The sequence below is a fragment of the Gracilinanus agilis genome, chromosome 4 (genome assembly GCF_016433145.1).
Source record: "Gracilinanus agilis isolate LMUSP501 chromosome 4, AgileGrace, whole genome shotgun sequence".
Lineage (NCBI taxonomy): Eukaryota > Metazoa > Chordata > Mammalia > Didelphimorphia > Didelphidae > Gracilinanus > Gracilinanus agilis.
The window spans coordinates 520946575-520957485 of NC_058133.1; the positions used below are offsets into that span (position 1 = coordinate 520946575).

The 10911-nt window shown below is 56.8% G+C and overlaps 1 protein-coding gene across 1 annotated transcript in view; it reads right to left on the reverse strand.

Annotated features, from left to right (window-relative positions):
• PCNT (pericentrin) overlaps window positions 1-10911 on the reverse strand; it is a 104303-nt gene that overhangs the window by 86059 nt on the left and 7333 nt on the right. Inside the window, exons 4-11 of the mRNA XM_044675701.1 lie at window positions 10503-10758; window positions 6805-6860; window positions 6295-6469; window positions 5841-5977; window positions 5252-5363; window positions 2604-2847; window positions 2191-2278; window positions 626-842 (exon numbers count right to left, since the gene is read on the reverse strand). Of these exons, the coding sequence (XP_044531636.1) occupies window positions 626-842; window positions 2191-2278; window positions 2604-2847; window positions 5252-5363; window positions 5841-5977; window positions 6295-6469; window positions 6805-6860; window positions 10503-10758 (1285 nt within the window). The remainder of the gene's footprint in view (window positions 1-625; window positions 843-2190; window positions 2279-2603; window positions 2848-5251; window positions 5364-5840; window positions 5978-6294; window positions 6470-6804; window positions 6861-10502; window positions 10759-10911) is intronic.

Below are 10911 nucleotides of genomic sequence, written 5' to 3' on the forward strand. Positions count from 1 at the left end.
TGTCCCCTCCCCATACCTTCTGGAATCCCGCTCTTCCCTCCCTTCTCCCGGGAGCCTTCCCTGAGGGCCTCAGCTACGCCCCTCATCTGTGCCTTAGGTTTCCCAGCAAGCCGAACCCCACCCCAAATGATACTTGTCAGGGGGCACATCACCCCAGGGGGAGCTCCAGGTAAGAGGGTCGTGCCCATTCAGTGGAAAGGCCTGAACTGGCTGGACTAGACTAGGCTGGCTTGGAGCAAAGCAGATGGACCCTGGGTCCTCTGGCCTGGACTACACCAGACGCTGGGCCTGAGGGGGCCAGGCCTTCCGGGGAGGAGTTTCTCTCCAGGATCCCAAAGAACAGGGCCAGTGAAGGAGAGAGTGCCAACCCTCTCGGAGCAGCCTTGTGACTCGGGTAGGGACGCCTCCTCCAGGGCTTCCTCTGCCTCGTCCTTACTCCCCCCGGCTGGACCTTTAAGAAGGCGGCCAGAAGCCGGGGGGAGGCAGCGCTGTTCCCTGCCCATTACAGTCCTTCCTGCCTTCTTTGCCCACGTGCTGACAAATCAGATGCCTGGGGCAGGCCAGCCACAGAGCTGGAGGCCAGTTGGGGGGCCGGAGCCGACAAGCCACAGCCAAGGGCCGGCACCTTTCCTGTGTTCCTCGGAGAGTCCACCACGCAGCTGGTCCAGTTGTAGCTGGTGCTGTTGCTTCAAGTTCTCCACGTGGGCGGCGTGCTTCTCAGAGAGGTCTGCCTTCACTTTCCGGACCTCCTCCTCGTGATGCGCCCGCAGAGAGGCCTCTAATGTGGCCGATTCCTCCCTGTGTTTCTCTTCGAGCTGCAGCCTCAAGTGAGCAATCCCATCCTGGAAGAGAGAGGACAAGGGCGCTGGAGCGACAGCCTGCCACCCACGGCTCTGCCCTGCACTGATCGTGGCATGTGCTCAACAGGGCTGAGGGCCTGGGAGGGCAAAGGGGAGCCCAGGGGGTGCTGAGGGAACAAGGAGCCATCCAGGATCACGGGTACACAAAGTAGCACCAGGGGCTCCAGAAGGGCAGAGGCCTTCCCCGGGAGCTGGGGGCGGCATCACCCTATCTTACTTGAGGTGAGAGCAGAGCTCAGGACCACCCTCCTGGTACTTGGAAGGCAGCCACGATGCTGCCTATTTCCAAGGGCCTTTCATAGGCCTGGCCTTCCCTATCCCTAGCAGGGAGAACCTCGGCCACTATCCCACGGTGCCCTCCTCGCCTCCAAACCTGCCAAACCCTGGCTTTCTCGGCCAAGCACCCAGCTCTGTGGGAGCCTCAAAGGTTCCCAAGGTGCCTTCCACCCTGCGGCCCGGGAGAGGCACAACCGTGGGGACCACCAGCTCTTTTAAGAAGGCCCAAATTGCAGCTTCGGGAGGTGAGCAGGAGGCCGCGCTGACACGCCTTGTCAGGGCCCCGGGCCGTGGGCATCTTCTACCTGGCCTCTTCTATTTCCCCAAGAGCCTCGGGGCCCATGTACGACATCAGCAAATGCTCCCAGCCATCAGTAATGGTAACAAGGGAGCCTTCGTAGGGCACCTCAAGGTCGGCCAAGCATCATACAAACAGGACCTTTTTTACCCCCGTGACTATGACCTTTATCCAGATGAGGAAACGCGGGCAGGAGGGGACCCAGCTGGCCAACAAATGTCTGATGTTGGCTTTGAGCCACCCAGCCTCCTGTTCACCACAGCAGCAGCTCCCCCAAAGCCCAGACCCCAGGAGCCTCCACACTGGGAGTGGCCTTCCCTTGGGAGAAGACGATGCCATCCCGCCTCCATCCACGCTAGAAGAGCGAGGAGGACTTGGCACAAGCTCTGTCCCTCACAAGGCCCTGACAGAGCCAACAGAACCACAGCCACTGGCACACCAGAAAGACTGATGACTCAGACGGTCCAGCCAAGTGGCAAAGCACCCCTGGGCCCAGGCCTGCACTCAGCCAGCCTCCACAAGGAATATGAGGTGAGAGAAACCCCTCAGCTCCCCGATCTCAATTCCAGGAAGAGGCCTGTGGACAGGACTGGGCGGCACCTCCCCAGCCCCAAAGATGCCCTGCTCCCACAGCCTCTCAAGGACTCCACTGGCCTCTGCAAAGCTTTCAGCAGATCCCTGCCCCCCCCAGGACCTGGCCCAGAGCCCAGCCCTTGGCTTCTCCCCGTTTCAGGTACCAGCCCCTCAGCCCCTCACCTTGTGCTGCTCCAGCTGAAGTATTAGCTGTTCCAGATGGGCTTTTCTCTCCATTTCGGCCTCCTCTTCCACAAAGCCAGCACACAAACTACAACAGGAGAGAGAAGAATGAAGCAGAGAGTCCTCTGCCCCCCCCCATGGGTGGTCTCCCGGCCGGCCCCATTTGCTTGTGTGGCCTTCTCAGATGCTAGAAAAAAAACATCCTCCTGATTTCTGGGATTCTGCTTAGCTGGAGGGACTTGGCATCCTCTATGGCTCTGAGCAACATGGGATTCAGAAGAAGGCTAAGAGCCCAGAAGTCTGCCGGGGGAGCCAGGCCCAGGAGGATTGGGGCTCAGCCGTCGGGGCCCCCTCCATGGTCAGATTGCCAGCAACGGCCCCAGAGGCAGGGCACCCAGGGGGCCCCGGACTACCTGATGTCTGCAGAGTCGAGGAAGGAGTCCTCACGGACCTCCCGCAGCCTCTGCTGGAGCAGGTGCAGGTCCTCACGGTAGCTCTCCTCGGCATCGCGCAGCTTCTGCTCAAAGTAGACCCGCAGCTGCTCTAGTTCGGCCTCGTGCTCACTTCGCCACTGCCGCTGCCGCTGCTCAAAGCCGTGCTTCAGGCGCTCCAACTCCTCCACATGGGACGTTCGGGCCACGAGCTGTTCCTTCAGTTCTAGAACAGGAGGGTCCTCGGTCACACGGAAGCTGGAGCCAGTGTGCTTCAGGGCAGGGAGGATGAACATCCCACACACTGCCACTGCTGCCAACTCAAGACACCGGCCCTCGCCCACAGCGGCAGCAGGTGCCACACCACCAGGGACACCAAGAGGGCTGGCGTGGGTGGCGTGGAGAAGGGACCTCAAGGGGCCTGGAGCATCTGGGCGCTCCCTTCCCTGCTCAGTTAGGCTTCCTGAGCTCAAGGGAGGCTCCAGGCCTCATCTCTGCCTCTCTTTAAGAGCCCAGCTATGGGCCTCTGTGATAAGGAGATTAAATCTACCTTGCCCATTCTTAAATCTAATCACCAAAAGTATAAACAACTACACTTAACTCACAAGTTGGGAGCTCTGTGACCTATGTGTGCTAGAGTGACAAATCAAAAATTACAGACTGTCTCCTGGGCAGTCCTAAGAAAAGCATCTGTTGTGATTGGACACGTAAACTAGGAGGAAGGCACAGGAAGTGACGCAAAAGAAGCCCCTTTAAAAGAGAGTTCAGTGAGTTCAGCTTCCCTCTTCTGGTTCGTGTCTTGGATCTGAAGCTTCTTCTTCTTGTTTGTGGCTTGGACCTGGAGTAGCACTGGACCTGGGACCCTGAGACCTTGGTGAGACTATTCTTAAACCTTTCTCTTAGAACTACACATGGTGAGTGAAGAAGGCTGACTACCTTAGCCTCCAGAGGGGCCCTTGCTTAAGAGAAGCCCTCGTGACTAAACCTCTTGTTAATTGACTTTTAGGCTCTCTGGCTGGGCCTCTGGAGCCCTGCTAGAGTAAAGCCCAGACTTGAATACAAATCTAGTTCGTTAAGTTAGATCTCTACCCTTTTCTTATCTCTATACTCCCACTCTCTCCTGTATTTTGTAAATAAATTACTAAAATCATTTTAAGAATTGGTATTTATTCAGTTCCTTGGCAACCACACCTTTAAATATTAATATATCCAATCAAAAACCCCTTTTCCCTCTTACACCTCCACTCTGGCCTCCCTTAGCCACTGGCACCCCCTTCTTTCTAGCCTTTCCTCACTCGGTCTCTTTCCAGCAGACACCTTTGAATAATCTCCAGATTCTTGTTCCAGGTCCTCTTCCCTTCTGTCTGTGCACAACTGCCTGGTGATCTCAGCAGCTCCCCTGGACTAGAATAATGACCATCAGGGTATCTAGGCAAGCAGTGCATAGAGCACAGGTCTAGAGTTCAAATTCAGCCTCAGATGTGTACTGCTGGGGTGACCCTGGGGAAGTCACTTAACCCTGTTGGTGTCAGCTTCATTATCTGTCAAATGAGCCAGAGAAGGAAATGGCCGACCTCTCCAGTATCTCTGCCAAGGAAAACCCAGATGGGGTCACAAAGAGTCACATGCAACCAAACACCTGAGCAAATGCATGCTGACAATGCTTCCATCTACCTTTCTTCCCTGGCCTCCGTGCTGCCCTGTGGTCTCATGTCTCCACTGGACGAATGTCCAGTAGACGACCCCTCCCCGCTGTCCTTACCTATGCCTTACCCCTTCCCCAGTGCTGGTTGGTGCCTAAGCCAGTCACATCTGTCTGGTGCTCCCCCACCTGGGCTAAGGTAAAAGTATGTCTTAGGACCTCCCCACTCTGGGCCATTCCACCGCAATATTCTCTTCTTCAATCAGCTCTACTGGCAGCCAATGGCCTCTGGGATCCAACAGAAAACCCTCTGCTTGGCCTTCAAAGCCTAACCCCCTTTGCCTGGTCCTTCTTACTCTTCTGCCAGAGATTCTGTACAGATTGGAAGACAGAAGATAACACTTTAAAAACACAAGAATCTCCATGGTGCTGATCGGGCCGTTCCCATTAGCTAGCAATCACCTCTAGAGGTTTTTTGTCTCTAGGACAAAATCTCAACCCATTTATGAACGCCCTTCATGGCCTGAACCCCTGTTCAACCTTGGCGCACACAGCCACCCTTCTTCCCCACGCCTGAGCCTTCCCACACACCAGGAATCAGTCTGCCTGTTTCCTCAGCCACAAAAAAATCCCACCCAATCTCCATCCAGCAGGAATTCTTCCTCCCTCCCTCCCAAAGCACCTTCTAGTTATTCCGTAACCACTTGTCAAGAAAGGAGCAGGCAGGGCAGCCAGAAGAGAGCTGGAGTCCAGGCCCACTTCGGACATTTCTGGCTAGGTGACCCTGAAGAAGTCACTTACTCCCTCGATGCTCTGACCCCGCATCAACAGAGGGAGCGAGCTCCCCACAGCAATGAAAGCCCAGGTTCAGGCCTTCTCTCTCTCCCAACACCCTCGCTATCCGCCCTGATGGAAGGCAAGTTTCTGAGGGCACACAGGAGGCCTCAATGCTGGGGGGCTGTGAAGACCCCATGATTTTGGCACGTACCATTCAGCTCCTGGCGATTGGCCCGTGTGGAATCGAGCTGAGACCACAGTTGCTGGATCTCTTCGTGAGACTGCACCTTCAGTTCTTCATAGGAGGCTTGAAGTGTGTCCAGCTGCGCAGAAGGGGAACATTACCCATCAGACAAGGCTATTCTGGCCTCCAGGAAGCCAATGGTGGCTTTGCTCCTGACTCGAGGACAGGTTTCAGACCCCGGGATGCAGGGGAGCTGCCTAGAGGCTTGAATGGGCCGGGTGCTTCCGGGAGGGGCCCCTCAGACAGATGGCAGAGCAGCAGCCCAACGGGCAGGGCACTGCCCTCCCTCAACACAAACTTCCTCAGCCACAAGCCAGGGTGGCAACACCTGCTGTGGTAGTGTCGGGGAGCTCAGAGGAGAAGAATGCACACTCAAGGCACAAGTAAACTGCTCACACGCACACACATGCTCATGAGCTGTTCGGGTCCCCAATACCGATGCCAAGTGGGCAGAGGGTCATCCCCGGGAGAAGCAGGCCTCCTCGAAGGTGACGGACGGCAGAATGCCAGGATGTGATCACCACCCCAAACCAAGAGGGTTTCCAGGGAACCCTGCCTGGGCACCCACCTCTCTCTGCTTTTCTTGGAATTTCAGGTTCGCGTCTTCCAAATACTGGTCATGCTGAAGCTGCAGCTCTTGGCGAAGGTCCTGCAGCGCCACCTGGTGCTGGGCTCTCAGGCTCCTGAGAGTGGCTGGAAGAGAAGCAGCTGGGGGTTGAGGCTCCAGTGGACAGGATGGACCTGCTGCCCCCAAGGGAGCTCAGTCAGAGAGGAAGGTGGCTGGACCCTCCTTCAAAGGCAGAAAGGCAGCCCCCTTCCTTGCTCATCCGTAGCCCTGGACACCGGGCCTTATTCCCATCCCTGGATCCTCCCTCAAAGACACCCCGGGAGACAGGTCGAGGCCGGACATGCCATCAGGTCTTCCTGACGGGGGCACCACACGCACCAGGACTAATGAGGGCTCCAGGGAATCCTCCTCCAAGCCTTCAGGGGCCCCAGAAGCCCCTTACCTTCAGCCTGGGCCTTGTCATGGCCCATCTTCTCGAGCTCTGCCTTCTGCTCGGCCAGTTGGGCCCTCAGAGCCTCGCGCGTGCTCTCCATTTCTGCCTGGTGCTTCGTGGACAGCTCTTCCTGCAACCTCCTCAAGGAAGAGTCCCTCTCCGAGGCCCAGTCTCCCCGGAGAGTCTGGGAAAACAGCAAAGACAGATCACAGGCCCTTCTGGCACACCCCTGCATGGTCCCAGGTCCAGGGAAAGGAGGGAGAGGAGACCAGCAGGGGGCGATCATGGAACCCCTCCCAGGCTGGCAAAGGGCTCACTACATCTTGGGGCGTCAGATCCTCACCCCCACGCAGCAGTCAAGACGTTGGTGAGCCCTCGCTTGACAGGAAAGGGAAGAAACCCACCTGAGTCCTCGAGTCACTAAGCTTGTGTAGGGGGAGCCCCACTCCTGTACCCTACCACCCCCAGACCAACCCTGACAAAAAGCAAACCACGCCCACCCAAGGCAGCATGGGATACCTCCAACGTCTGGGCCTGTGTCTCCACTTCTAATTCCAGCTTTTTTTCCAAGTCGGCTGAAATAGAAAAGAGGGCCCACCCTGAACCCAAAGGAGCTTTACAACAGCCCCAGGCACCAGACTTGCCCAGGCCTCAGTCAAGTGCTTCCAGGGTGCCAGCAATCCTGTCCCTCAACTATGGGGGGGTGCAGCCCCAGTGTTGGGGGAGCCAGAAGGAGGACATGGCCACGGTGGGGCCTCCAGCATCAGAACTATGCCCGCTGGTCCCCAGGGGCAGGCCAGAGGGCACCGGAGGCCAAGCCATACATTCAAGCTGCCAACACTGAGGGAAGCCAAAAGCACACGGTCCTCAGAGGTGCGCGGAAAGATTCTGGGTGATTTTCAGACCTTTCTTCATGAGCTCCACACGGCAACCACGTCCCGTCTAGGGGAGCCGAACGAAGAAACCTTTGAAAAATCACCTGCACCTGGTCAAGGCTTCCACGCACAAGGAGAGTCTGGCCCAAAGAATCTCGCCCCCAAAGGTTTGCAAGAAAACAGGCCCAGCCTGCTATGTTGTACCAAGACCCAGCCGGCCTGGATGTGCTACTTGGCCCCAGCAAGGGTAATGGGCACCAAAGGGGCCGAGAGAGCTGAGGCCTGGCAGCCACCTCAGCCACAACCACGTGGAGCCAGGGGCACCTCTCTGACCGAGAATGACACCCTCAGGAGGAACCCCAGGGAGGACCCTTCTCCAAAGGTGGTGTGGGGACCCCAACAGGTCTCCCCTGGGGGCTCCTGAGAAATAATGGGAAGACCTAAATATTAATCAATGTAACCCACAAAAGCTTTGGGGAACCCTCACTCATTCTTAAGAGCTTAAAGGAGTCCTGAGACCCTGGGCTGCTCCCAGCTCCCAGCCACCCCATTCCCCGAGCTGGTTCCAGCCCTCCTGGGCCCTCACTTTCCAAAGGAAGGAACAGAGGCTCCAGGCCTCGCCCCAAGTTAGCTGCACAACACAGACTAGAGTCCAAGGAGCCCACACCAGCTGTGATCTTGGCAAACACTTAGAAGGATGCTTCTCCTGGCCACGAGGAGTACCAGGGCCCCAACCTCGTAAAACCACATTCCGAGGTGACACCAGAATTCGGAGTTTCCTCTCCGCATCTTATTACAGCTCCAGCATTGGCCGTTCAACCCAGATTCTTTTTTGTAGAGCATCCCCCCACCCCAAGGGTCTAGCCTCCTCTTCCTCTCAGGCCTCGGTGCTGCGATGACCATCCAAGCCATTTGGACTCACTGACCCTGCTCGCCTGTCCCAGGTCCTTCTTGCCCACCACTTGGGGGCCCCCTTTCTCTCAAAGTGTCAGCGGTCTCAAATGCCACCTCAGGGGAGGCTCTCTTTTCTCAGTCTTCCCTGCCCTGCCTTCTCTCCATCCAGATACAGCTCTAGGGTGCTTGGTTCCCTGGGCTCCAGGGCCAGCATGCCTGCTCTCTCTGGATCTCTCTGGGTCTCTCTGTCCCCTTCTCTGACGACGGCTTCATTCTCAACCTCTATCACGGGGTCATAATGGATCTCCTACCTCTAAGCAGCTGCGGTCCCTCAACCATCTGTCCAAGGACTTCCCGGCTGCTTGCTGCACACACCTTCCTGGGCGATAGCATCCCCTCCCAAGGGTCCGAGCATCAGCTCAAGGCAGAGAGCCCTCCAGATTAGCATCAAGGCCTATGAACACTTTGGTGCCAGGCCTGCTGCTCAGAGCCCCCACCCCAGGGGCAAGGCCCTCCCTCTGCCAAGGGCTCGTCACACCTTCTCACCACTTAGAAGGGGTCCTTGAGAGCAGCCTCAGGAGCACTGAGGTGAAGCAATTTGCTCTGAGTCAGGGCCAGCCCATGTCCCAGGCCCTGAGGCTGAGGCCGGTTCTCTCTCTACTGGGCTACACTATCCCATAGACGTATGCCCACGGGGTCAGATTTATCCCTCAAATGGACTCTAGAACAGAGCTAATAACCCAACTAAAGAAGGGAGCTCTGGGCCTAGCAACTTCTCCAAAAACCCCCAGTGATGAGCTGGGGGTTGAAGCCAGTTCTGAGCCCTCAAACCCAGGAGGCTCACGAGCATCTTCCATACCACAGGTCCAAGAGGGAGGCGACCCCCTGCGCCCTCCTCTCCACGTCCCTATCTCAGCTGAGGGCACCACTGCCACCCTGCCCATTAGCCCAGGGGCTGCCTGCTTCTGAGTCCCAGCTCTCCATCACTCCCTTCTCTCCACTCAGAAAGTCACTCCTTGTGGCCATCACATCACGCCTTAACTAGTCTTTCTTCTTCATTCCGTCTCCCCACTCTGGCCTACACAGTTTTCTGTTCTACTCCTGCTCAAAAGCCTTCGGTGGCTCCCAATGGCCTTTGAAGGAAAAAGATCCTGCATGCAATGGCACTGACCCAACTAGGCCAAATGGTTTCCTATCTGCCTTTTCTAGGCTGGGTCTTAGCCCTGGAATTCACTCACTGCTGCCTCATTTCTATCTTGCAGAATCCTTCTTTTCCACGGCCTTGTCAGACACCATCTCCCCTCCTTTCCTCAAATATTCCGGGGGCTACTCTGGGCCTGAGATGTTCCCTGCTCCCGTCACTCCTTGCCCTTTGATCTAACCACCACCCTTGCACATGTCCTCAATACTTTCTCCCAGACTCGAGTCTGAAGACAGGGGCTTAGCAGCACAGACCTGGGAGGATCTGGGCAGTCAGCGCAACAGCTGGTGAGGGCAAAAGGAGAAAACGCGGACCAAATCAGCTCGGGAGGCAGGGCAGGGCAGGGCAGTGGAGAGAGCTGGTCTGGGAGGCTGAAATCAAGCCCTGGCGCACATTCATTCTCCCTCTCCCTCCCTCTGTTCCCATCTTCCTCTGTGTCTCTCTCCCTCTCCTTCGCCCTCTCTCTCCCAGGCAGATATCTAAGGCTACCATCACACAGAGAAGGTGCTGAGCGACTCTAGGAGCTGTTGTCTACAGCAGTGATGGGCAAACGCAGGCCAGAGGTGGCCCCCTGTAATGCTCTACCCGCCCGCACAACATTCTTCCTCATCTGACGGACACAATACAATAAAACTCGAAGGAGTTGGGGGTAGCTGGGTAGCTCAGTGGATTGAGAGCCAGGCCTAGAGACGGGAGGTCCTGGGTTCAAATATGGCCTCAGCCACTTCCCAGCTGTGTGACCCTGGGCAAGTCACTTGACCCCCATTGCCTACCCTTACCACTCTTCCACCTATAAGTCAATACACAGAAGTTAAGGGTTTAAAAAATTTAAAAAAAAAAAAAAAAAACTCAAAGGAGTTGCCTTAGAAACAGACTGACAGGAGCATCTCCTTTCCTTTGGCCCCTCTGTGAGAAGTTTGCCCATCACTGGGCTACACCAATGAAAGCACAGGCCTGATCCCAAAAGACAGGCAGAAGCTGGGCTGAGCTAGAGCAGATTCCACCCAGCCCTGTGGGGTTAGCCCTGTGCTCGAGAAGAGTGAGAGGAAGAAGCAGAGGCAGCATTCTGGAAGGTCTCCTACCTGCAGAGACACCCATCCCCATGGCCTTTGCTAGGGTTGCACAGCCAGGATGAGCCTTGGCCCCTGGGCTAGCCCAAGCTGGGCTGCAGAGGATCCCCCTTCTGGGGCTGGTGCCCAGAGCCCTTGTTCCCCCAGAAGAAGCCCTCAAAGGGTAGCGCAGCATACCTCGCTCCTGCTGGTGCTTCAAGGCCATTTCTTCCTTCTCCTTGCGATGCTGCTCTCTGACATGCTCCAGCTCAAACTGCAGGCGGCTCTGGAGGAGGGCCACCTCCTGAGCTCGCTTGTCATTAAGCATCTCTCGCAGCTCCACCAGGGCCGTCTCCTTCTCCTTCCGCAGGTTTGCCTGGGTCAGCTCCAGCTGGGCCGTGTGCATGTTGCTCAGGCTCAGGCGAAGGGCCTCCAGTTCCAGGGTGTGGAGAGTCTGCAAGGGACAAAAATCATGATTTAGGCCTCTCTTCAGGCACCTGGAGCAGGAAGAGACGGAGGAGGAGGAAGAGAAGAAGGAGGAGGAGCAGGAGAAGGAGGAAAAGAAGGAGAAGGAGGAGGAGGAGGAGGAGGAGGAGGAGGGGAAGGG